Below are 27,433 nucleotides of genomic sequence, written 5' to 3'. Positions count from 1 at the left end.
CTGCACTTACATCAGCAGCTCACCTGGCAACAGATATAGAATCTGAAGCCCTGCTGTATGGCTGCTGAGTTCATTCATCATCGTTGGGATCTGGCTGGGGGGTATTAGCAAACCCACACGGCTTAGTCATTCCCCTGAATGGTCCAATTCTCACAGTACCCAGTGGTTTCAGGTGTCCAGCAGAGTCTTGTTCTCTCCAGAAGAGGTTATAGGTTGAAGTGGTGGTTCCTAAGCAGAGATAAGAAAGAGGAGACCCTTAAGAAAACAGAAGTGGGAAGCCTAGCTGCAGAATACTCTGTGTTCTGAAAAGTATAAGGTTAGTTTGACTAGAGCACAGCACCGCACTAGCATGCAGGCGTAGGCTCGGCAGAGCCAGGACATTGTAATATCAAACTCAGCACAAAGCCATTTGTCTGGGTCCAAATAATTCTCAGCTGCCTCCATCAGAGCCGAGCTGTGACCTCTGCAATGCTCCCTTCTTGACACCCAAATCTGGTGGCCCTCCCCTGGTACCGGACATCTAGTGAGCGCCTTCACCATCAAAGTGACAGGCAGCCACAAAACAAGTGTGTCCTGCTGTTGAGTTGCAACGTTCCGCTGTCATTGTGAGCCAGGGAAATCCCAGCATTGTGCTGCTCATGATAACACACCAGCATCATTTCCGCAGATGCAGGGAGGAAGAAGGCCTCCCTGATCTCCCTCCTCTCTTCTATAAGAATAGTAGGGGGGAATCTTCTCTCTTTATACCCACTGGATGGGACAGGAGATACTTGGGGGGAGCGGTGGACTCTCAGACTTCCATGCCGCAGTCCATTTGCTCAGTGCTCCTGAGACAGGCACAAGGGCCTTTTCAAAGGCCCTTAAGTCCCACTTTCTAAAGTGACTTGGCTCCTAAATCCCATTGGCGTTCAATGAAACTTGGGCTCCTACGTGTCTATGGCACTTTTAGAAATGGGCTATCGGCTCTTGAATCGTGTAAGGGTTTTTGAAAATGTTCGCCCTCCCTCTCTAGAGCCAGGAGCTGTGTGTACCGTAAACCGTTCTAGATAATAGTCTACTGCAGCAGAGTCAGAGTGTAACTGGCCATCCCCTCTACCACTTCTTCAGCAGAGGCAAATAACTAGTCCCATCACAAGGGACAATGCCACCAGAGCCTCACGAGTGCTGTCTAGGTTCATAATGTCCAGATCAATCCAGCAATGGCTACTTGATCCACCTGGGTGCCCAAAGAATTCCAGGTGGGCTCATGGTGGCTTGTTCTATCATCCGTGAGCTAACGTTAGGACATCAATAACCATTATCCAAGCTGATCTTGTAAGCCCGCTTTGCGCCACCAGTCAAATTAGGGTCCTCAGTAAGGATCTGCTAAATTATAATGCTCTACCTTGGCTTAATCCATTTGATTTTTGATTTGCAGCGATTGCACTGGGAAAAGCCTGCTGCTGCAGCAGCTCCGTAACTTCCGTAAAGAAGCATCCCAGCCTCTTGCTAACGAGGCCTCTAAGCAGGTGCTAAGAGGTGAAGGAATGAGCCAGGATCTTGAGAGCCCAGAAGAGATGGGCACCCTGAAAATCAGGCGAAAACGCTATCTAAGAGTGAGAGGGGAGGCAAACAAGGTGACTTCCAGGTGGTTGGTGCGCTCAGACTCACAGAGAGGAAGCCCCCCCCCGCCAAGCCATGTGAGACATGGAGTCGATCCTTCAAGGGAAAACCAGAAAGAGACTGAAGACGCTCTACGTTCAGGAAGTGCTCCAGGGCCCCCACTAAATAAAGCAGCAGAATCCCCAAGGTACTAGAGCGTTTGGAGTGAATCTGTCAGTGGTGTGTCTGAATGCCATTCCACTGAGCATCCAGCTAGAGCAGTGGTTCTCAGCCTATAGTCTGTGGGCCTCCGAGGGTTTGCAGATTATGTCTGAGATTTCCAAAGGGGTCTGCACTTCCATTTGAAAGTGCTAAGAGTCCACAAATGGAAACAAAAAGGTTGAAAATCACTGACGTAGAGAGCATATTACTGGCTGCAGTCTGGGGGCACAAGACTGTCTGGCCTAGGGTGTGACTAGACTACACCTCTCTGTTGGCAGAGAGATGTAGATTAGGCACGTCAAAATTGCTAATGAAGCTGGGATTTAAATATCCTGTGCCTCATTAGCATAAACATGGCCATCGTTTTTTTTCAAAACAGTTTTTTTCAAAAAAAATGGCAGTCTAAACGCGGATCTGTCAAAAATAAAAGGCTTTTTCGACAGATCCTGTAAATCTCATTTTTTGAGGAATACAGGATCTGTCAAAAAACACTTTATTTTCAACAGATCCGCGTCTAGACTGCCATTTTTTTGAAAAAAAAACTCTGTTTCGAAAAAAGCGGTGGCCATGTTTATGCTAATGAGGGGCGGGATATGTAAATCCCGGCTTCATTAGCAATTTCGATGTGCTTGACTTGCATCCCTCTGTCGACAGAGGGATGCAGTCTAGACGTAGGCCCAGAGAGACAGTCAAACCCGGTGGCTCTCTCCATTGCTTAGAGAGGCAGTCGGACCCAATGGGGAAGGCTCTGGCTAGAGATTAGGGAGACTTGTGTTCTGTTTCCAACCCAGCCGCTGGCTTCCTGGGTGACCTTGGCCAAGTCACTCGTTTCTGCAATCTGTAAAATGAGGATAATGACATTGACCGCCTTTCTGCAGCATGTTGAGCGCTACTGATGGAAACCTGTGTAAGAGCCAGATGTCCTGATGTCTTTACGTTTTACAAAGCATGTCGAGGAGGAGGCGAGAGAGCTCGGAAATGCCTTGCGAGGCCAGGGAAAGAGAATGCTAAAGGGCATTAACAAAAGAAATAATAGGGACCTTGCTTCAGTTAGGCAGGCCTCTGCCACCCCATCTTGAGCTGAAACTGGAGTTAAGGGTTGTGTGCATCTGGCAGTGATTCATGCAGGGACCCTAGTACCTCAATGCTCAAGAGCCTGTCCAGGCTGCATGACGTCGTTGTGGTGCAGTTCAAGCTCTTCTTTTTTGACCTATGAATCCCTAAATGGTCTAATATCTGCCAGTCCCAGAGACTTCCTCTCTCCCAGCGTTAAATGATCTAATATCTGCCACCATTGCCAATGACCAAAGCACGTGAGCTGACAGGAGGCTGATTGCAGGGTGTTGATGGGACAGTACCTGGAGCTTGGGAGGGATGCGTCAAAGAAATCAGACTATACACATCAGCTAAGCCCCACGCTGCTCAATACAGCAGGGTGTGGCACAGTGGGACTGCCATAAGGATTTGGGTGCATATTGAAATGGGATGAGTACAAATAGGAGGCTGAGACCCCTGAGTTAGAACTGAATGTAGGTGGATCTGTATGGCATGTTTTGCAGGACAGAAGAAAGTGTGAGAGAGCTCTCTCAGAAGGAGAAGCAAATGAAAGAGAAGCACAGGAGACAGAGACTCCAGGAGCAGCTGGAGCGATTGCAGCCTCAACACTCAGTCACTGGAAAGCAGCCCATGGCAGAGAAAACACCCGTTTTGTTCCACCCGGTTAGTAGCTCAGTGCAGGACTATTGATTTTTATGGTGCTAGCTTCCATTTGGTCACCTGTCCCCAGTGTCTTGTCTCTCAGCACTGCACCCACATCTGGAGAGGCAGCAGGTGTGAAAGGAGGATTGTGATGTTACTTAGGTACATCTACACAGCAGCGTTATTTCGGAATAACATAGAGCATGTCTACAATGCAAGCCGTTATTTCGAAATAATGTCGAGCTGGAGGACTTCCTACTCCGACTCCTGTAACCCTCATTTCATGAAGGGTAAGGGAAGTCAAAGGAAGAGTGTTCTTCCTTCAGCTTCCTGCTGTGTAGACAGCGCCAAAAGCTGAATTAAGCTATTTCGATGTCAGCTATGCAATTGACGAAGCTGAAGTTGTGTAGCTCAATTCAACTTTTGCCCTTCAGTGTAGACATGCCCTTACTTTCTTTCCCTACAGTGTTTGATCTTTGCTGAGCGTGTTCTTAGGGGGATCCCAAAGCCATTCTAAATTTCGGAAGCCTAATACAAGACTCAGAAAAGAAGGTCATTTCTCATTTCCATGGGTTCTCTATATTTGTCACTGCACTAGTTTTGTGGCTGGAAGAGCCCTCCATCCCCGCAGAGGGTGATGGGGAACAAGATTTGTCCCTACATTTGCTCCAGGTTCACTGGTACCAATCACTTTGGCTTAGCAACCGTCGCAAACATTTTGGTTAATGCTAGGTCATGTGGCCTAAATGCACTTGACAGGAGGCTGGTTTAGTCAGGTTTGCATATTTTGTAAACAAATGTGACTTTACTGGATTTTTGCATTTTAAATATTCATTTTTAAAACATTGGATTAACCGCTGATTAAAAATATTGGATTGACTAACCTGCTAGCTGAAGTCTTTTGTGTCAATAAAGGAGGATCAAGAAGAGCGATGCAGTACTCAGTTCTCACATAGCATTCCACTAGTGGGTTCAATGCTTGTTCTATAGGGACCTTCCATAAGGGTTTCTCGTGTGTAGTCTAGTAGAATCAGCAAACTTGTTGCATTTGTGGTCTGGCAGAAGCTGTTAACAAACTCCTGTTGGTGCTTGTTAAGATATGGACACTTGTTCATTTGGAAATAGATCGAATTCCACCAACTCTGTTGCACCAAACCATTGTCAGGATGTGATATATTTTGATCAGAACCAACCTTCATTGAATTTGTATCCAGGTAATAAAGGTAAAAGACTCCTTAATCCAGTGCTAATTTCATAAACTACTAGTCTTCCACCTGTAACTAAATTCATGATGCATAGTGATGGAGCTATACGAAATGCAGTCTGTGGGCAGCTTCTATCCAGGTCTTGTTCCTAAAAACCCATTTTGAAATAAAAATAGAAACAAAAACTATGACAATATCATCCATCAGTTCCAACAGTCCTTTTTAGGGTTATTTGAAATTCACCCTGACAGTTAGCAGCGTTTCTGGGCTTCAGATTAGAGCAGTTTTTTCTTTCTTCTTTTTTTATTTGCATAGATGGAAGCAGAAAAACTGAGACTGTTTTGACACAGAAAACTAAAGCTATAATTTGGCAGCTGTGTTGCTCAGAGATTTGGAAATGAAAATATCTAACACCACATATATTTTTTTTCAAAGAATAAACTGGAGTCTCAGACAGGGCAACACGCTATCAAATTTGTTTTCTACAGACTTTTTTTTTTTGGCAGCGATAGACATTCAGATTTGGAGCGCAGGACTCCTGACCATCCTAATGTACATCAGTAATTACATTGAATAATAAGTACAGTAGCTCAGAAGCCTGCATAGAGGTTATTAGAAAGTAATGAACTGTTTTTATAAACTGTGTGAAAGTTACATAAAAAGTCTTATAGAAACTCTTGAAAGCAAGGAAATTCAGATTTAATGTCACCACTCTTGCCATAGTTTAATCCAGTTCAGTCAAATTCTGTTCACAGTTTCTACTTCTAGTAAGGTGGCAATAGACTAAATGAGAATCATTAGATCTGAGGTAACATTTTCAAGAACACCTAAGTGACTTAGGAGAGTAAGGACTGAGTTTTTCAAGGTAATTAGGCACCTAAATATGCAGCTGGGTACCTATTGCGATTTTCAAAACATGTTGGTGCCAAACTCTCATTGATTTCAATGGGTGTTTTGAAACTCTCACGTCAGCATCTTAAGATGCTTACATACCTTTAAAATCTGCCCCCCAATCCAATTTTCAGAAATGACTTGGACATTTAGGAGTCTGAGCTCTTTTGGCTTTCACTGAGAATCACGCGGCTACATGCCTAGTTCACTTTTTAATATGGAACTTGGCTCCTAAGTTAGTTAGGCACTTTTGAAAATTGTGCCCTCGATCTATTGGTCCGGATTCAGACCTAGCATGAGCAAATGTAGTGTTCTTGAAAGTCTAACTTGGGTGATGATGTAAATGGTTCTGTAAAGTACATGTAGGGTTTAAGCAACAACATAATGAGAGCTGCACAAATTTGGTTTCAGTAGATGGACAAAACAAGGGTAACATATGTGCAGTGGTGGTGAAGGGATTTTGGTTGCAGGTAAAGCAATTGAAAAGATGTAAGGTAAATTAGAGGCACCTGCCTTCTGAAGTTACTTATCTTGCATATTAAGTGGACACTGCATCTGTGACTCAGCTTCCCAGCCTGGGTCCACAGACTTGGATTAGTGGGACTCCTGCTGGGCATTGCAACACAACTATTTTAACACACTAATGCAAGTCCCACTAGCACAAGTCTGTGGGCCCAGGCTGGGAGGCTTGCTCCCAGATGCAATGTAAACATACCCCGAGTGTCAAATCAGGACCATTCATGCTCCAGCACCACTTTCTGATTCCCGTGCACCCCTGCTTCCATTAGATTGGGTGGCAAAACTCCCATGGACGACAGTGAGAGCATGATCATGACATGTAACTTACCTGTCAAAATGTAGCCCTGACCTCAACCATATTGCATTACTTCTCCCGGGCCACACTCACTGGAAGTTACTTTTGCTCTACGCAGTGTAACTGAAAGTAGAATTTGGCCCAAAATATAAGCAAAAAGCTTTTCAGAGTTCCTTGAAGTACTGAGCCTACTTGACTTAAAGACAGTGGAAGACCACCTGAAATCAGTCCGTTTCAAAAATGAAGTTTCGGATCTTTCACCAATCGAGCAAAGGTTAGATGATCCCAGTGCTGTTGTGTCTGACTGCACCATGCTCTTTCCGGGGTTGTACTTACAATACCTCTCAGATTGGGGACTGGGACACACAGATGAGATGATTTCCTTAAGGTTTGCTACAAGTCATGCCAGAGGCCCAAGCTTGCAACCTAACCTCGGGACCTTCCTGCCTTTCTAGGCCAGCTATCCCAGAGTAGCCTGCCAATTCCAGGATATCTTGAAGGATATTTTCTTATTGTTATAAAGGGGAAACGAACTAAGAGCATGATTCCTCAAAGATTTTCACAGATGAGTAACTTTATTCATGGGGATAATCTATTTCTCTGTGGGCAGTCTTTTTCCAGATCAGGCCCTACCTCGTGAAACAGGGCAAAAAGATAGAATTCAGCCACTCTTAACAGGTGCATGGGGCTTTTCACCTAGGTAAACTTGATTATACACAAAACTGTCACATGCACAAAGCAAACAAATAAAAATAGAGCAAAGTCTATTTTGTTCCAGTTATAGTTATCTGATGTGACTGCGTGCAGGAATAGTAGCTGACATTTCCTGACTTAAGTGCGATTTTTGAGTTGCTGTGTCTCTAAATCAGAATTTGTAGATTTAAATTAGATTCTCAAGGCCCCAATTCTGTTTTCATTTACACTGTTGGGCTATGTCTACACTGCACCTCTTTTCCGGAAAAGGGATGCAGATGAGACAAGTCGGAATTGCAAATGAAGTGGGGGATTTAAATATCCCCCGCTTCATTTGAATAAACATGGCTGCCGCTTTTTTCCGGCTCGGGGCTTTGCCGGAGAAAAGCGCCAGTCTAGACGGGGTCTTTCGGAAAATAAAGCCTTTTCCGAAAGGTCCCTTATTCCTCTTAAAATCAGGAATAAGGGACCTTTCGGAAAAAGCTTTATTTTCCAAAAGACCTCGTCTAGACTGGCGCTTTTCTCCGGCAAAGCCCCGAGCCGGAAAAAAGCGGCAGCCATGTTTATACAAATGAAGCGGGGGATATTTAAATCCCCCACTTCATTTGCAATTCCGACTTGTCTCATCTGCATCCCTTTTCCGGAAAAGGGGTGCAGTGTAGACACAGCGCACATGTATAGTTCCACTGAACTCACGCCAACATGAATGTGGAGTAACTGAATACAGAATTTTGCCCTTAGTGTTATGTTAACATAGTTTTTTAATTAAAAGTGAGATTCTGTTCAGAAACACATCTGTAAAAATGGCCAGAGCTGCTTCCTCTGCTGAACTTGGCCTGTATATGCTCTTCTGAGTCCCATCCGATTTCATTCTCTGGTGATGCTGGGTTTATACTTTGCAGTGATACATCAAACAGCCACCAGATGGCCCCTGTTTCCCTCTCTTTTGTCTAATAAAATATTTACCAATTGTTTGAAACAAGACCAAAATCTCTCTCATTTAATGAAAAAAATAAATTCATCACTACTACCCTACCTCCAGAATGGCTTAAAAATAAGGTAAGTTAATTAGAGATCATGTAGTTAAATCTACTGTGCAAGAACTGTACGGCTTTAAGATTTTCTTGTGCTGCCAGCTCAAAGGGGCTAGAAACAAGCTGGATCTGACCAGCCACCAATTCCTTCCGCATGGGGGAACTAGTAGCTGGTACAGTGGCAGTGTATCTGGCTCCTCTGTCAGCTTATTATTTATTATGCTGTGCTCCAGCTGTGTTTGGCTGCCTTTGCGATTCCTTAGCGAACGTAGGCAGTAAGCTAGAGATGCCCTCAGGCTGCTCTAACCTATGCCAGGGATCAGGATTGCACCCCTGAGATTTAGGAAGCCATGACTGTCAAAGCAGAGAATCCGGGCCTTAAAGTTTGGCTGCAAAGACTGCGGTGGTGTTAGCTCTGGTTCCCAGTACTGTGAGCTGTGGGACGGTGAAGACCGGTGACCTGTCGGTGCAGGCATTAAAACAAGTCAAGACTACCAACATCTCATTATCCAGCTGTTTCCTGTTTTTATACCGCACCCAGCACCATGGTACCTAAGTCGAAAATAATCACCAATCGTCCTGCTTTTATGTGGCATTTGACCAGGTCTTGCAGAAGTGCCACTGAGGTGACGCTTGCTTCACCCAGACTACACCTAATTATCATTTCAAAATGCTAAGGCCCAGACTTTGACAGGTGTTTAGGCATTGCTGTGCTCAGCATTGCAGTGCCCAGCTGACTGAGGCACTTACATCTCATTGTCAAGAGAGATTTAGGCACCAAAGAGCCTTCATTCCATGGACTGTCAATAGGGTGCCGTGGAGGTAGTAATGTAATACCTGAATCACGCTAGCTGGTCGCTGTCCAGGACCTATGGCACAGAGAATTCTTTCAGGGAGGCCATTCTGTTTCTATGGAATATTAACTTCCATTTGTTTTTTAAAAAAATTAAGATGCGAGCCCTCCTGCCTTCTATGGAGTCTTTCAAGGAGCTGGCGCATGTGCCAACAAACAGCCTGAAATTGGAGCTCTAAGGCCCAAGCTAATGTGCAGCAAAGTCAAGGGAAAGAGTCCCCTGGATTTCACTGGGGCTTGGGTTGGTCCCTAAGAATATTGTGACAGTCTCCATGGGTCTCTGAATGCAGCTGGAGATCACTGAAGTTGCGGGTGGGAAAGATCAGTGCAGCCAGCGAGTCCATTCCCTGAAGGAGTCTCTTAGATTCAGTAAGTTCTACTGATTAGGGACGGTTTGTTTGCCAGCAGAATGTTGCTATTATCCAGCAGTTGCTAAAAAGCAGCCAGCCGAGTTGTGAGGCTACAGCCGGGGAAGGCTCTGGGATTCGCCTCCTTTGGCTAGAACCAGCAAACCTGCCTTGGTGGGCGGGGTCTGGGGGACTGCACTGTACCCCCAACCCCAGGGCTCTCCATGGATAGGGACTCGGCATGCTCAGTGCTTCCTTCCCTGCATGCAGTTCCTCAGCAGGGCACAGCCTGGACAGGGGAGGGGCAGGTGCCATGCAGTTCCAACAGCTGGGCTGCAGCCACTTACCTCGCTGCTGCCTCCCTGCCCATATGGCCCTGTGTGCAGGCAGGGTGACCAGCCTGCAGTCAGAGAAGCCAATCCTAGCACTTCCTTTCTGGCTGCAGCCTCACACACTGGCCTGAAGCTGGGGCGTTTGTTCCAATTAAAGTTACCAATAAGTCAATGCCCTAATCCCATTAACCCTGCTCTGATTGGTTCCCAGCAATATCATAGAATCCTAGAACACTTAGAACTGGAAGGGACCTCGAGAGATCATCGCGTCCAGGTCCCTGCCCTCACGGCAGGGCCAAGCACCGTCTGGATCATCCCTGACAGGCGTGTGTCCAACCTGCTCTGAAATATCTCCAGTGATGGAGATTCCACAACCTCCCTAGGCAACTTATTCCAGTGTTTAACCACCCTGACAGGCAGGAAGCTTTTCCTAATGTCCAATCTAAACTTCCCTTGCTGCAGTTTAAGCCCCTGGCTTCTTGTCCTGTCCTCAGAGGCCAAGGAGATGTGTAGCCATTAAGCCAAAGTTGTATCAGCATTGCTATTCAGTGGAACCTACTGTATGTATGTGTTCCCATTGCTATAGTATCTATGCATTTCATAATCTTTAATACATTTCTCCTTGTGGCACCCAGGCAAGGTGAGGACATTGTATTCCCATTTCATAGATGGGAAACTGAGGCATGGAGACAAAATGACTTTTGCCATATGTGAAATCTGAAATGGAGCAGGAACTGAATCTAGGAATCTCTAGACCCAGGCAGGCAACCTAACTCACTGTCCAATCTTCCTCTGTCTCCAGGTTTCCACACTCAAAGCAGCAGCCAGTTACATGTGCAGAGCTGACGAGTCTGGTTGCTGCCTATAGTACATTCTCCAGTGCTTTGTTAAGTAACTTAAGGAAGGGTGAGAGCCCCGTTGCTTGGGAGACAGTCGGCTTGTTCTCACGTTTGGGAACTGTGCCTGATTGTCAGCCCTTAATTGCCTGCTCTTCCTTTCAGCGTGCACCTCGTCAGTATACCTCAGGGTTGAAAGCAAGCTAGCAGGAGAGGAGAGGGAGCAGAGTGTAGCACCAGAAGGAGAGAGGGGGAACCAGAGCTGAGTATGACCAAACGGGCGTGGCAAGTAGAACTTCTTTCGCTGTAGCTTTGGACTGAAGACAGTCTTTGTTGGGGGCTTGCAGCACTGAGTCCCAAAGATACACTCTTCAAAACAGATTCCCTGTGTCCGTTCCAGGCTGCAGGCAGCTGGCTGCTGCTGGGAGAGGAGAAGGGTGCCGGCGAGAGCACGCTGACCAGAACGTTCTCTTGAACGTCCTGTCTGTCCCTACCAGCCAACAATCTGCTGGCTGAGAAGCGAGATCCGGTCCCTGCTGGGTAACTGAGGCCTGTGACAAGAGCAAGTTTGCCAGCTGGGGGCCTGGGAGAACAAAGCAGAGCTGCCCACAGCACTGTCCTCTTCTTTGGGCTGCAATGGCCTGGCCCTTGGGGGAAGATGCCATGTCTCATCCCATCACCCTGGGACAGGAATTGAGACTGGGGAACGGGAGAGAATAGAGAGGAGGGAGGGGGTTAATGGCAGGGCAGAGGCAGGGACACAGAAGAACAGGGAGGGACCAGCTGGTGCAAGGAAGGGGAGAGAAGGCAGAGAGCAAAGAGAAGGTGGCAGGTGGAAGGCGCGAACAGGAAACCAGGAAAATCAAATGCGACACCAAGTGATCGGGTGTGGAGGGGGAGGGTCGTGCACTGAGACAGGTTTCAAGGCATGGCTGGGCGAAGGCAGGTTGACACCAGCTCCTGAACTGGGTTGCAGAGGTCTATGCAAATTAGTTTAGGCTCTTGGGCTCCTGGCAAGTGCCTACTGGAGCTCTTCTTTTGCAAGGTGTGCGCTCCTGCTTACCTAGTCAGAACCGCACACAGGTCCAGCCTACGCTGGTGTGAGAGCCCAGCAATGCTAATGCTAGAGGGTGCACTCGCATAGCCTGCCGAGGTCACCGGTTCACAAGGGAACCTCACCCTAGATTCTTCTGGGCGAGTTCACACAAGGCTGTAGCAGGCCGGCTTCCAGGCCATGTCCTGGGGGTCCCAGGCCCACCGAGAACAGGCTGAAACAAGAGTGTGTATCGTACTGCTTGATTTGGGTGCAAGCTGCTTTGTGCTGACTCAGATCTGTGTGGCAGTAACACTCGCCACCCACACTGGGCACATCCTCCATTGTCCCCCATGCTTGTACCATGGCACAGCAGCGGGTGGCAGGTTTGGGGAGGGAAGTTGCCCTCTGTGTCTTGAGCCTTGCCTAGTGGAATGCCCTTGCAGGAGCCCTTGGCTTTGTCTATATCACTTCCCAGCTCTGCTGTGGAGTGGCTGAAATCTGAGGTCTTTCCAGGACTGGGGTTCTTTTCAGTCCCTTTTTCTCTAATAGGACTTTGAAATGGCTCATAGAAAGCTATGAAATATTTAGTCCTTTATGTTCCTTGGTCCATCTTGGGAGTAATTAAAATGACTGTCGGTCCATTATTAAATATACTCATGGCAGATCTTGACAGATGGAAACATTTGTTGCTTTTGCTTAAGGGGAAGGTTACTACAAGTGAAAGGAATATTGTTTCCAGGACTGCGTCCATGCGGCGCTTGCTGCCAGTAGAGGTCCCTAAATACTTTCCCATTCCCATTTGCAGAGTTGTCAAGGTAGATTTGAAGAGCAAGCAATAGCACAACCCGTTAATTAGCTAACCCCTAGCTCCCATCTGCAAGGGGGCAAGTGAGGCAGAAATTATGTCTGCATAAGGCAGTTGCTTTTTGACAAGCTGGCAGAAGTCTAGGTTACCTATGGGCCAAACTCTATCACCTTGGCTGGGGCAGATCAGTGACTATCTCTTTGATCCTGGGGAGCAGTACGAGCGCTGGTTTCCGTTCAGTGCTTAGCGTGATGGGGGGAATCTCGCCTGGGGCCGCTAGGTGCTGCCATAATAAAATCCTCGTGCCAACTAGAGAAGCCTTGTCCACAAGGACTGTGCTGCTCCTAGGAATTTCAGACCGTCTAGCTGGGGTAGCAGAGTGGAAGAATCCTGTTGTTAGGATTGGTACAAAGCAGGTGCTCAGGGTGCAGCCTGACGCAGCTACACAGCCCTCCCTCTGAAGTCAGCACGGGCGCTCAGCACCCCTTGGGATCAGGCGCAGAGATAAGTCATGTCCCGCCCCCTCCCAAGAGCTCCCAGCCGAAGTCATACCAGACACACTGGGAATGTCAGCAGCACGGATTGGTCCTTGCAGATGAAAACAAGGCTCCATCTAGCAAAGTGTTGAGGGCCCTCAGCTCCCAGTGAGACCGGTGGGAGGTGCGGGCACTTGGCACCCCGCCGCAGTGCTCCTCACCACGCTGGATGGGGCTTACGCTGTCTCGGAGGAGCATCGTTTGGAAGGTGCTACATGTACCCAGCTAGCCCTCTGTGATGGTTTCGGGTAGGGCTGCGTGTGGAGTGGTCATTCCATTTTCAGTGCCCTGCCCTCCATCGCAGGCTTGGCCTTTCTCGCAGGGACACGGCTTCATAATCACACCCCTCTGTGAAACTGTTTTACCTGCTGACACTACAAGTACCACGTCATGAGTTGATGGGCCGACTTCCCTTTGCCCTCCCCTAATCCTGGTGGGGCTGTGTGCAGGGTCAGGACTTCAGCATCGCTTACAGCATTACTGCTCACGCCCCTTTCTGCAGCGAGATGGGAGATGGCATGAGAGCCTCAGACCCTTTGTACCAGGGTAACCCTCCCAAAGGCAGATGTCCCTGCCTCGTCACCTCACTTCACAAGAGGAGCTGGTTCCATGACTACACGCATCAAAGGGAAAACGTCTGTCTTCATTTTCCACCTGGGATTACTTTGTGTATTCAACAGCCCTTTTGTTTCCTTGTCTAGGGAACCAGGTACATCCTGCTCCACCACAGGCTCCCTGAGGGTCTTTGAGCGAGGCTCAGTTCTGTCCAAGGGGAAGGGCAGCCCTTCCCTTCCCCACAGGCGTGTGGCGAGGGCACAGAAGACTGAGCTGTTCTGGTGACTAATCCCGGCGGCCATGTGAAGCTCTTCTAGTGGGTTACTCTCGCCCTTCCTTTGTGCAAGTCTCTCTCACAGCAACAAGGGAAGGAAAAACATGAACAGGAAAACGTGATGGTGAAAGCTACAACTACTGGACTGTACCTAGGTTATGGGTGTATTTCAATTTGCATAGTGTTGGCTCAGTGCCGTGTTATTAATGGAATAAGAGAAGTATATAAAGACAGTAGATGCTTCAGGAGGCAGTGGAGCCTAGTGAATAGGGCACTTGGCTGGGACAGGAGACAGGGCTTCTCCTCCCAGTTCTGCCACTGGGTGACTGTAGGCATGTCATTTTCCTTCCTTATGCCTCAGTTTCCGTGCCTGTAAAACAGGAATGATGATGCTATTGGCTTTGCATGAATAGTGCATTGAGATCTCCGGATGAAAAGCGCTGTGAGGGAGCCAGGCGCTGTTTGGCCTGCTTCTGTTCCCACTTACTTTGACGGAGTCCCTCCTGATTTCCTCTCATGTAGGGTGGACGAGAATCAGGCCTGTAATGTGTTAACTGAGTGCGAGAGTGTGGAAAATGGGAATTTTCACTGAAGGATGCTGAAGATAAGATGTGCCAAATGAGGCTCTTTCACATCACATCTGCTGGCACGGAAGAACATTCGGAGGGAGGACTCTTGCAGTAGGTGGAAGCAGGAAATACCGTGAGCTTTCCGGGCTGCTTTTGTATCTTCGGGGTTTGGAAATCATTCTGAAGAGCATCACAGCATTTGGGAGCTGTTGTCTGAGGTTCACTGATCACAGGCTGGCCCTTCTGATCCCTTCCCAACGATTCTCAGAGTCCGAGTAGAAATATACTGGCCGGGCGGGAAGGGTTGTCTCCTAACTAGTAGCTCAGGGGCAGCCAACGGGACTTGTGCTTCCAGAAACAGTGTCAAGAGAGTCCATGCTGAGCCTGATCCTGGCATCACATCAGAAAGACGGCACAGCCAGGGCAGCGGCACGTACCATCCGCATCCAGCAAGGGGAGGTTCAGACACCACCGAGAGGATATCACTGGCCAGGCCAAGTAACCTGCGACAGCGCTCTGCGTTTGGTTGCTGTCCTCAGGTGCAATTGCTGACTGCAGTGGAGCCATCTGTTCACTGCAGAGCTCAGAAGCGCATGTGAATTTGGGGCCAAGCACATCCGTTTGCCCTGTAACCACAGCCTTGTTGCCCAGACACAAGGCCAGTGGCACAAGCAGTATAGATCTGCCAGTGCGCTCCTTGGGCCTTGGATCTGGTTTGGTTTCTTTGTGCTGCTTTGGTGGCACAAAGAAGCCCTCAAAGTGCCCTGCCGGGGCTGCTGAGGATTCCCTGGGAGTGAATGAGACACAAGTGGGATAGAGCCAATGGAGCTGGCTCCATACCACACCCCTTCCTGACTCCAGCATGGGGGATACCAAGGAAGTGGCCAGCCGGAGAGGGACGTATATGGACAACTGCTATTCCCACCTTGTTTATCAGGCACTGGGGGATAGCAGCCCGGGGGCTGCTGTGAATTGCACCTGAGGTTGACCCAGTCCCTCCTGGCCCCACGATTGGGGGAACATGAAGCTGCTATAAAGCCGTTCCCCCTGCTCTGGGTCCTGTGCTGAGCATGGCCGTGTGCACCAAGGGGATCCCACCTGCCCCTCCACACTGCAATCATTGCTGAGTGACTCCTCTGGGACTCTTCCCCTTCTTGTGCCCTTGCATAGACCCAGGCAGGCTTTAGCACTCTCGGGCTCCCATGGAGAGAAGAATGGCTGATTCCAAATCTTATCAGACTTCCAAGCAGGAGAGATGATCTGTTTCAAGCTAGGGGCTAAGAATAATAGCAGAGAAAAGAAGTTATTCCTAGCAAGGGAACGTCTGCTTTCAATTTCAACAGCCTAACACAATATGCAATGCCTGGACCCAATTGGAGAGCTGTGGAGAAGGGATATTAGCAGCTAATACAGCCTCTGTTTCTCAAATCCTTGAATCCCCGCAGTCCTATTTTGGCAGTGTTTTAGAATGATCCACTTTGGGGGTTTATACCTCATCCGTCTGAATAATCTAAAGCATGGTTCAGGTCAGAAAATCTCTGTACCATCCCAGAGTGGTCCTGTTTCTCAGCTCAGTAACCCCAGGCTGGTTAATATTCTGAAAACCACTCCTGTTATCAACTGTGAGTCTCGTTCTAAAGTGCATTCACAGAAAGACCATTCGAACCATTAACGTCAATCTTGCTATTCTTTTCATTATTAACTGTTGCCATCCTAATTACAGTGTGTTCTGCCAGCTTAATACAGGAAATTCAAACAATTTCTCATTCTTATGCGTTGCTTCTAGTCGGCAGTGATAAAAGCAGGTCTCGGGCTGATTGCAGGATTTATTCCACAATTTAATGTGGAGTTTGAAATCGACTAACAGATGGTATTGCCACTGTTTTCTCCTTTCCCCAAAGAATGGGAAAGAACAAACACTTGACATTTCCAATATGTCTTCATCCAACGCTAGAGTTTAGGAAGCCTTGAAGGAATGTTAGCTGTGTTTCACTGGAGAGATGGACATGATGGCTAATGGGGAACAACTGCATTTCCTGGCTGGTTAAAGCACAGTGCTGTCCCGTTTGCAGGCTTATGAAAACAGACACATGGCAATGCTGATGCGTGCCCCATCCGGGCTCCTCTCCCTCCCTCCTTCTTTTTTCTGCACACGAATGCTGTGTACTGTATGGGGTCATGCGAGGCTGGAGCTGTTTCAATATGGAGAGAATAGTGACTTCATTAGAGGAATTAGCCAAGGCTGCTAAAGTACCTAGAAATCAGTTCACATTTACAAATGTACAGCTGATGCATCTTTTGGCAGACAATTTCTGCAGTCGGTAATTTGCCACTCATCAGGGATTGCCTGTTAAATCCCCATGCTCCAGGATGCGCGGAGGATGACATAGAAAGATAAATGTAGACTTGGCTGCAAGCTACTGTTTTATGAATCCTCTATCCGGTATGGAATGAGACTGCTTCCATCCACAACCCCTACACATAAAAGATACCTCTTTATTTCGTTCATCAGGAAGCCGCCTTGCTCCTCTTCAGTGTGGATGGACTACACTCTGATTCAGTCCTCACTGCTAGGGACTCTGTTTAACACCCCAAAGACTGTCTCACAATAAGATCTGACCTTTAGCTTCATCTTTACACAACGTTAGTGTGCATTTCATGGCAGATTGAGAGCCCTGGAGTCCAAAAGCTTCAGTTTAGCCACGTAAACGATATAGTTATACAAAGATCTCCTCTAATGGCCCTCCCTCCTAACTGGGAGAAACCCCCAAAAGGACCGAAAGGTGAACTCACTGTGCAAAGAAGAGCAGCTGCTCTTACGTAACAAGGACACCCCGCTAGATCCACTAGATTTACCTAGAAACCATTAGTTGGTGACAGCTTTCATTTGTTACCAGGCCAGTCCAGTCCTCTCCTTAGGGGTGAAAGGTCTCAGATTGATCTGCCCCCTTCCCCATAACATCCAACCATCTAAAAATCTCCACAGGACCTGCCAATTTAGAGCAATAAGAACTGGTTTCCAATCCAATATATGGATTCACTGAAAGGAAATTTAGAAAAAGGCCAACTCTCCTTTCCAAGAACTGTCTACAAACAGCATCGTTTGATCCACTAGAGCAGAGGTGAGCAACCTCTGACCCTCAGGCATCCCATTGGGGTTCCACGTGCGGCCTGTGCACCCCTTTTCTGCCCCGTCCCCCCATGCCTCTCATGTCCGGGGGGCCCCGCACTTACCTGCCCCAGAGCTTGAATGCTGCAAATCAGCTGATTCACAGTGTTCAAGCTAGATAGAGAGGGGGAGGAGCAGAGATGCACTTTGGAGGGGAGAGGCAGAAGAGGTCAGGCAGGGATTTGATATTGTAAAGGAAGTGTAAATGTTTCTTTTTTATTATAGTTGAAGTGGATGACAGTGTTATTAATAGACAAATGGTTAAAGCATTTCCGCTTGTATTGAAATAGTCAGCGCGCCCTGTATTAATGTATGTAATCCTAGTCTTGGGGTCATGCTTAGTGCTCACAGCTGGTTTCAATCTTGCGGCCCACTGAAACGAAGGAGGGCCACTCATGTGGCTCGCTCAGTAGCCTTGGTTGCCCATCGCTGCCTTAGAGCCATTTTCTTGGGAACGCATTGTTCATGTTGGCCAACAAACTTGTATCCGCTAAGCCTCAGCCCGTTGTGATTGATACACTGCGGTGACCCACAACCCAGAGAGCTGGGGATGAAAATGCAGTGCCGTCGCAATTGTGTGCTGTGTGCAAACGTGTTGCCCTGGGTGGTAGGGGCACGATTTACTGCCGCAGCGTCTGGACAGGTCTCCTGCTCTGTCGATGATGAGAACCAGAACGCAGCTTGCGGCTGTGCTCAATGATGTGGGCCCAATGACCACCGCAGACTCCGAGAGGCCACAGATCAGAGAAGGACTGAAGGCTCCCGGCCAGGTTTATTGTTAAGCGAAGTACAGTCACAGTTGTCATATTTGACTGCACCGAATCACTACACATGTACTTATAACAATGGCCTCAGCACAACTAGTGAGAAACTCCCACTGCTCCCCAGCTGGACAAAGACTGTCCCCCCAAAACACCACTTTGCATACAGGTACAAACAGGTTAGTCATCGCGCTGCCTAGATACCACCCGCCATCCTGTGCCTCGTGATCTGCTTAGATCATCTCTATCCATCATGCTGTCATTTTAGACCCTTTTCTGAACCTGTGTCTGTGTCTGTGGGGAGTGTGGGTCCCAAGATCTTTTTTAATGAGCTGGTGGTGCCGTGTGCTTTCAACTTACGACCAGCACCAATGTTTTGCGGTTGGTACCTAGCACCAATTACTGGTCTACACCTGGGCCTATTACCAATTAGTATTTTGCTCCCTCAGCCCTGTTTGTGCTGAGTTCTGTGAGCAGCGGCCTTGCCTCTTGCTCACAGCTTAGCTTTGCTTTGTGGTAGGCATGTTTTGTTCATTGTTAGCTAGGCCTCAGGCCTCACACCAGGCCTGTGTACATGGGCCTTTGTTTCAGGCCCTCATATTACTACACCCTGTAAAGTTCCCCACATGCTGCTGGAGGGACAGATTAAAGGTAAGTGTGTGTTTTAGCGTGGGCGTAAGGAATTGAGCGGCGCAGAGTTTCAGAACAGACTGAATGTTATTGGAAAACTGATCATGGTCAGTGCAAAAGTATGAGAATTGCATTTGAAAACCAAAGGATGGGGGAAGGGCTTTTCCCTAATTGAACAATCCCAATGCTCAGTTCCAGTCAAGGAGATGCAGTGCGAGTTCACTGGAATGTACATGGGAGAGCAGCGAGGGTTGTTAGGCAGAACAGACAGTAATACAAGCGCTCTGGCTCTTATCAGGCTTGATTCAAGGGCATTTCCTTGATCACTAATTAACACTTCAGGTTGATGATGAATACTGAATAGCTCCAGCCATATCACCGCGGGCTGTGAGCTCATTAGCTTCCCCAGGCTAAGCCGCGCTGGGCGAGAGAGCTCTGAGCGAAGCCAGCATGCTACAGGGAGTGGCACTGGGAGTCAAGCCATACAGAATCAATGCCCCCCCATGCAGCTAAGGGGTCTTAGGTGCTGTCTCTTGGATACGCGATGTAAAAGAGACGCTGTAGACATGGACATCCCTGTAGATGGAGGCACCCAGTTGTGTTGAATAAACTAAATATCAAATGCTCTGGTAGACCATTTGTTGTTTTTTTCTGTAACAGACTAACTCCCTACCCCCGAAACAAAATATGTTTTCTGTCTCTGGCCTCGTCACACCGTTTATTTTAACGTTCCCTCTCTCCTGCCACAGGAAACCTCTTATTTGCCAGCGGTGAACGTGCTACCCAGCGCAGACAGCGCTAGTGGAGAGATGCATCTCATGACGATTTGGCTCTCCAGCTGTGGACAAGTAGCCACATGTGGTCAGCATAGTGGACGCTTCCCAGACACTGTCTTGACAGCAGCCAGCACCTACCATGCCCTTGTTACCTGGCTGCTCTCCCTGGTGAGTTACACAGCGTGACGTGCTTCAGAAGCGGGCTCCCCACATTTTGTTCACCAGCAAACATCAAGGCAGGAGCAAAAATGTATCATAAGAACATAACAGAAGAGCGGCCAGCCTGGCTCAGCCCAAAGGCCCATCCAGCCCAGTGTCCTGTCTGCCCACAGTGGCCAGTGCCAGATGCCCCAAGGGAGGGGACACAACAGGGAATCCTCACATGATCCCTACCATCTCCCACTAGAGACACCGTTCCTACCCATCCTGGCTTATAGCCATTAATGCCATCATCCTCTTAACACCGTGGTCCCCAACCCGGTGCCCGCAGGCGCCATGGCGCCCGCCGGGCTCTTCACATGCGCCCACGGAGCAATCTGGGCTGGCCCTGCCCCTGGGCGTGCGGCAGGTGCCAGCCCCGGGTGCGCTGCGCGTGCCCTGGCACCGGCACCAGTGCCGGCCCCGGCCTTGGCCCCGCCCCCGGGCGCGCGGCGCTTACGGGGGGGGCGCGCCGGCCCCGGGCGCGTGGCTATGGGGGGGGCCCCGCCCCCGGGCATGCGGCTGGGGGGGGCCGCCCCTCGGGCGGGCAAGTGTCCCCGCCCCCTGGCGCCCAGCGGGCGAACGGCCACGCCCCCTGCCGCCCGACAACCTGAAAAGGTTGGGGACCACTGTCTTAACACTTCTCCTTCCTCCAACACTGCAAACAATGGCCGAGCCAGACATGCCCCGATGGAGCTCAGCTTGAAGCCATGGGAGAGATTCCCATTGAGGTCAGCAGATTTAAAACAAACAATCTAGCCCAGTGTCCTGTTTCCCCGCAGTGGCCAATGCCAGATGCCCCAGAGGAAGTGAGCAGAACAGGTAACCATCAAGTGATCCCTCTCCTGTCACCCATTTCCAGCCTCTGACAAACAGGGAAGGGACACCATTCCTGCCCATTCTGGCTAATAACTATTGATGGACCTAACCTCCATGAATTTATCTAGCTCTTTTTTGAACCCAGTTCAAGTCCTGGTCTTCACAACATCCCCTGGAAAGGAGTTCCACAGGTTGACTTTGCGCTATGTGAAGAAAAACGTGTTTGTTTTAAACCTGCTCCCTATTCATTTCTCTTGATAATTGCCCCTCTTCTGTTCTTTCCCTTGGAAGCACCTGGCATTGGCCACTGTCAGAAGACAGGATATGGGGCTAGCTGGACCCAAGAAGCCTGTTCTTCTGTTCTTATTTCCCTGGTTGACAGGGCTCCTTTTAGTCTCCTTCCCACCATGAATAGCGAGATCTCTCATTGCAGACCATGTGCTGAATTCATCATACCTCAGCAGGACTTCCTGAGCCTTACAGCTCTTGTCTTGGCCAATAAGGCGTTTATGAGTCCAGAGCTCAGTCTTTGGAAATAAGCTGCTATTCTTGGTACCTGGTGTTCATTATCAGGCTGGCATTATAGCCTTCCCATTTCAGATTAAATCTGTACGTTAAAAAATAGAATGTATCCCTGTGCAACAAAAAATACAGTCTGTTTTTATAAAAAACCCAGCCTCTGTCTAAGTAAAACTGGAGAGTGCCTGATGCACTGTGGCTTTGACTGATCATTATGGGGAATATGAAGGCTTATTAAAGAACTTTGTGCTAGCTCCTTATAATGACATAATCACTTGGCATTGATTTTGAGCAGAGATTCTATTGATCTCATTATCGTTAATAAAGGCAGTGGAGAGCGCTGCTGTGGGCTTGCAGCCTGCAGCACAGTGTTGACAGGGACTCTCCATTCTCATTTCTGGCTAAGCGAGGGAGTCCATACAAGCAAAACGTCTCTTGCTCTTGCAGAGCTGGGTGCAGAGCTTGCAGATTATTGGGGTCCTTCCTGGGAAGATAAATCCTCTGACCTATCACCGCCTACATATCATTCCTATTTAATTTGGCCTTGATTCAGTTACTGTTGGCTAAACTGTGGCTATTCAGTTAATCCCGCGAGGCTACGCCCAGGGTTACTCAGCACAGGCTGTCTCCACTCAAGGGAAGCAGAGTGAGATCAAGGGCCATTGTCAGTCCCTGTCTGAAAAGGCTCTCGTGCAGCTGTGAGTAACATGAAAGCATCTGTTCCTGTGAATTTACAGGTCTCTCCCTTGAAAGTGAAAGGTGGCCCCAGCGTTCCATTTCAGGTGCTGGGTCTACAGCAGGTGTGGCGGGAGGATGGGCTGGCGCTCTACGCTTGCCTGATTCCAACAGACGACTCTCCAGCGCAGAACCCCACCAAAATCCGGAAGCACAAAGTGAGTGGCAACATTTTGATAAGTCCATTACCTCAAAATGCCGTGGACGTGTCCTGGTGCTATTTATTAAGAACTAGATTTGACTGTCCTGACTCCAGCTGAGAGCGGGGAGCCAGCCTAGTTTAGAACAGCCCTGAGGCTGCTCTAAATCACACCAGGAGCAGCCAGCTTAGGAGGGAGGGAACAGACAGGTGACTTTCAGCCACTCTGCTCCTCTCATCTGTGCTGCTTTGAAACCTGCAGCTCAGAACCCAGTCCCATACATCAATGACTCTTTGCCTGTTTGCTGCAGATGAGTTGCCCAGTGGAGAGATCTTTCCCCAGCGATCAAATAGGGAAAACGTGCTTGACATGCAGGGTGGTTTTGCGGTTGTATTTTTACTATGTGAAAATGTTGCTTCGGAGAGGGCATATTGCCTTGCTGTTCAATTCCCAGGCCTTGGAGTCCAAAGTCCTGCCTTGTCCCTGCTCAGTTCAATGGGAGGTGGGGATCTAGTCCCTGAGCTGTTTTCTTGCTGCATGATGTAGCCAGGAATGTCTGGGAAACACACTGCTCCATGGTGTCCCAGGGCACCTGTCTCCGGAAAGACACCTGTTTGAATGAATGTTCTACAGGGAATCCCTGCTGAGACACTGGCCTGGCCCTTTGCTACCGTGGCAGGGACTGGTGGCTTTCTGTGGCACAAGCAGGTCTGAAGATGGGGTAGCTGGCCAGAGGGGATGCTCCCATTTAGGGGCTACTGATGCGGCCAGGGAAAAGGAGGCATGGCTGGATCCTGGCAATCCCTAGCAGCCACCATGAGCCATGAACAACCCTCCTGCTGTTCTGACTTGCACCGGAGAGCCAGCCTGGCACATCGTCACCTCCGGATCAAAGGAGGGGAGGTGCAGATGTGCGTCGAGAACCCCCTTTGCACTGTCGCCACTTAGCTGTGGGGGGTGTGCCTCGGTCACAGCAGAGGAGCCGGCTGCCTGTGAGCGGGAAGGACTCAGTTTCCCATGCTGGCTCTGAGCTAAGCTTCGCAGATACGCGATCAATGCCCTCTTAGCGGTGCCTGGGCATTTGTAGTGGGAAGCAGCCTGGAGAGCAAGCAGAGGCAGCCTGCTGAACAGCCTCAGGGCATTACACTCTTTCTGCCTTAGGCCACTGGATCCAAAGTAAACAGTTGGAAATGCAAGCAAATGGGCGGTGAAGAGACTCCCCCAGCCCCGTGCCTGGCCTGGATGCTCTCTGCTCACCCAGCCTCCGAGCCAATCAGAGCATCGACACCGAGCAAACTCAAAATGCCATCTGGAGGTCACATAATTGCACGTGTTTTGCAGGCTCCAGGCCCAGCCTGCGCTGAACATTTGGTGGGGTCAGGGACGGGGGGTGATTTTATCCCACATTGGCCGGGCGTGCTGCATAGTGCTTCCATCCCCGAAATAAACCCTGGAGCAGGCCTGCCACCCTGCTTGCATGCGCTGCCGCTGCTGCCCCGCTCAGCCAATGCACACAGCAGTGAACACGTGAGCCCGTCGAACCCTGTTCTTGAAACTGGGCCTGTCACAGCTGATGTTTCCTCTTCTCATTAGAGGCTCCAACGTATGCCATCCCAGCAACACTGACCTTTGTTATTCCTGCTTTCTCCAGACACTTGTACAGCTGCTCTTCGGTCCCTTGTCAACCATGTAAGCTGATGGGAACCAAGACAATGAAAACAAAAGCAACTCTCTGCTGCCTCTCTTATTGTTCTCCTTATCAGCCACAGCTATTGCTGGAGAGAAAGCTGGCAGGTTTCACTGTTCAGACTCGCTTGCTAGTCTCATGCTGCAGTGCTAACGTGTCGTCTTTTACCTGGCAACATGAGAGAACAATATTCCTCTCTTGTGATTCTTACCATTCCCCATTCTCGCCGTTTCTTACGGAAACAATGACAGTCAGTCACCGGGGCTTAGCTTAATTTGCTGTGCAAAATCTCATAGTCATTCTCCTGGCCAGGAAAAGAACTTGGTTCCCCGTAACACAGCTTGTCTTTGTTGGTTGTGAGATTCGAGGGCAATGTGAGTTGTCACCTTTTTTTAGATCATCTACAAACAGGCACAGAAGGTCATGGTCAAAGTTAAAGTCTAGCACCCTGACAGCTTGCCATTTTAATGTCCGTGGCTTGAGTAATCCGTAGTTCATGCGTTAGCGACAGGGCTGCAGACTGTTAGATACGACTTAGTATCCCTATGTTGCCAAGGAGGAAATGTCGGTCTTCCTGTGTGTCGGGCTCCTGAGGCCATTGCAGTAGTGTCTGATTTCCATCGAGTCAGCCGGAGTGGACTGCAATGTTTTGTTTTCTTTTAAAATTCTTTCATGCAGATAGTGCTGATGAAAGGCAGTGGATTGCTAGTCCTGGAAGCTGAGGACCTAGTTCAACCCACAGAGCAAATGTAGCGGGGTGACCAGCTGCCCAGGAGTGACATGGTGGGACATCTTGTAGGTTGAGTGAGACATTCTGTCCCATTGGGCCTTGCATTTCCTGTCACTTTGGCTTGATTGCCAGCTGTGATGGCCGAGTCTTTGAGTCACCAGGTGACTGCTCCTTTAAGACGGCTCAGGGCCCAGTCTACCTATGATGGTCTTCTTCAAGGAGAACAAGCCCCTCTTGGCCCATCTGTAGTATAATTACCTGCCTCAGAGGCTGCTAATGGGCACCTGGCCTGATAAAAGGCTGCCATAGCTCTGTTGAGAGGGTTGTTCCTGGAGGGCGGAGAAAGAAGAGAGAGGTGCTCCCAGACCCACACGGAACTGCCAAACTTGCTCTCGGCAGGGATGGAAGGGCTGAATTATTAACATGGGTCCCAGGAAGAGGGCTGTGGGACTCTTGCACTTAGGAGAGTGGGCCTGAAAAAGCCATTATCATCCAATGGCCTCCGTGAAACGAACAGGGTGTTTCAGGCCGGTTCACAGTGGCCCAACATCCACCTCTGCAATCAGCGCTAGCTACCATTATTATAAGTGCGGCAGAGCATCACCCTCAAGCAAGCCTCATGCAGGGAGGACGTTGGGCCACTGTGAACCGGCCTGAAACATCCTGTTTGTTTCACAGAGGCCATTGGATGATAATGGCTTTTTCAGGCACTACCAAGTTGGGGTGAGCAACCCAGAGAGGACAAACTGTCCATTCCAATCTCCTGAGCCTTCTGCTTTCTGCTTGCTGGGCATTTCATAGGCAGCCACAGGTCTTTTGTTGTTAACCACATTTTATTTCTCTAGCCCAAGGTCTAACGGTTTCTGAATAAAAATACAACAACAGGCTCCTTGAGGAAGGAACTGCTGTCTTAGACAGATCCGCCTTTCGGTCGCTCAACCATGACAGCATCCTTTGTTAGGAAATCTAGTCTGTAAATCAAGCAGACCTTCAAAATATGTCCCCCTCTGCCATCTGCTAGGGTAGCTTTTGGGGGGCCAGTTCCTGTCCCCCTTCCAAAGAAGGAATTGAAACTCGACAGGTGTACCCATTCCCAACACAGATCAGGGCCCTGGAGTTGTCAGATCCAGCGATGACACATTTATCTCTTGCAACCTTTGCATCTTGATAAAGCGGATTCATTTAGAAGTGTGTCTGATGGGAATGAGATTTTTATGACACGTGCTCTTTAAGAATTTAAACTGTGTTTCCAGTTAGTCAGGCTTCCATTAAAAAAAGCAGTCTGGTTATTTCCTATACACTTGCTAACACTAAACCATTTTGTGGTGCATGAAAATAACTTCCGGGGAGTCATTGAACGAGTTGTGGACTTAGTCTGAAACCTTTGCAGCTTGTGCTTTTGTTTGAAGGTACCTGAACAGATGCAAGAGAGAAGGTATCTAATATATAAAGGAGAATATTTGTATGTTTGTGCTCTAATAACTTGGACACTATAAGAGCTACCGCAACCAAACTTTCCCTGGGATAACCTTTCCTCCAGGAGAAGGTTTTAAGGTACATTTGGACCCCATCAGGCCCGACTTCAACCGGTAAAAATAAAAAATAACCTGCCACACCGCGGGGCAGGGGCAGCCCTGCCCACCCTGGGTCACATGGCTGCCACCTGCGGCCCCCAGCGCCGTCCAGGACTCGCCCCACCCCCATGCGCACAACGGCTCAGGCACCTGCCCTGCCCCCCGTGGCTACGGTTATCAGGTAGTCTAAAAAAAAAAAAAACAGACACGCTTGATCAAGGATGGTGGGGGAGGAACTGTCCGGGAGAGGAGCAGGGCTGGCTGGGAGGAAGGGGTGGGGCTGGGAAGCAGAGCTGGCCGGGATGGGGATAGTGGAGCTGACCAGGGAAGATCACGGGGGGCAGCTGGTGGGAAGCAGAGCTGGTCGGGGGAGGGGGAGGGGCAGCGGATCTGGTTGGGAGAGTTTGGGGTCGGGGGCAGCCTACGGGAGCGGGGGAGATCGGGAGGAGGAGAACTGGCCAGCAGGAAGCAGGGCTGGCGGGAAGCGAATTGGCCGGCGGCAAGCGGGACTGAGCAACGCCAGATAACTCCAGCTCATTTTTTATAACCATTAATCCTGATCATTTACAAACTGGACCCTAACTGGTAAACTCTTCTCTCTAGTTATTGAGAACCACATTGGAGGAACAAGTGGGTTTAGAGTGGGAACGAAAGATATCTGTAACTTTCCAACAGCGCAGAATGAAGTTGGGTTGCAGTGATTTTCATAACAATCTTATTAAAAAATCAAATGAATAGCACAGTTCAGACAGTAAAATAGCCTCGTGAAAGGTTTCTCAAGTGAATATTATACAGCATTAGACTGATTGATGCTCCCTTTAATGAAATAGTTTCCTCTCTGCTTCAGAAAGGCAGAATCTGGTTATAATTAAGCAGTGCACCTTCACAAAGATTTATACAATGCAATCACCCCCGGGCTGCAGAACAAGTGGCCAAAAGAAAGTTAGTGGTCACCCTTGGTTATAGAACACTCTGAGATTCATAGCATCGCCCTTTGGCCAGAACGACTGAAATGATTGGCTTGGTTAGCTATAAAGCTTTATTATGGAGAGCAGCCTTGGCGTTAACTTCGATTGGCTGTAAAGTCTAGGTATAAAACAACTGAAGCATGCTATCAATCACATCCCGCTCCCAGCCTTTTGGGCATCCGTGCCACTTCAGCAGGTGAAAAACTCGGCTACGCCTGCCTGGGCCCTCTTCATCTCCCTTCCTCTGGAGCTCGCAACCTCCTCTGTACCTTCATGCTGAACTGAGGTCTCTCCTCCATGCTAGGCCCAGCCCACCTGCTCCCATTCAGTTGTACTGCATTTATTTGCTAGGCTGGTTTGGGCAGAGAGAGCTAAATGAAGGACAATTTGTTATTCAAATGAGCTGAGGTGGGGGCAGGTTGACAGGTGATGGGAAGATAGCCAGC

At 49.0% G+C, this 27,433-nt stretch overlaps 1 protein-coding gene across 5 annotated transcripts in view; it reads left to right on the top strand.

Annotated features, from left to right (window-relative positions):
- The window catches only part of DNAAF8 (dynein axonemal assembly factor 8), a 119,469-nt gene that overhangs the window by 21,570 nt on the left and 70,466 nt on the right, over positions 1 to 27,433 (top strand). For all 5 annotated transcript variants that reach the window (XM_075899063.2, XM_075899067.2, XM_075899060.2 and 2 more), the window contains 4 exons: positions 1,418 to 1,789; positions 3,363 to 3,522; positions 19,591 to 19,785; positions 21,891 to 22,046. In XM_075899063.2, the coding sequence (XP_075755178.2) occupies positions 1,418 to 1,789; positions 3,363 to 3,522; positions 19,591 to 19,785; positions 21,891 to 22,046 (883 nt within the window). The remainder of the gene's footprint in view (positions 1 to 1,417; positions 1,790 to 3,362; positions 3,523 to 19,590; positions 19,786 to 21,890; positions 22,047 to 27,433) is intronic.

The sequence above is a fragment of the Pelodiscus sinensis genome, chromosome 15, assembly GCF_052426305.1.
Source record: "Pelodiscus sinensis isolate ZL-2025 chromosome 15, ASM5242630v1, whole genome shotgun sequence".
Lineage (NCBI taxonomy): Eukaryota > Metazoa > Chordata > Testudines > Trionychidae > Pelodiscus > Pelodiscus sinensis.
Note: the sequence above shows the minus strand (reverse complement) of the source record. Positions and strands in the feature narration are given on the sequence as shown.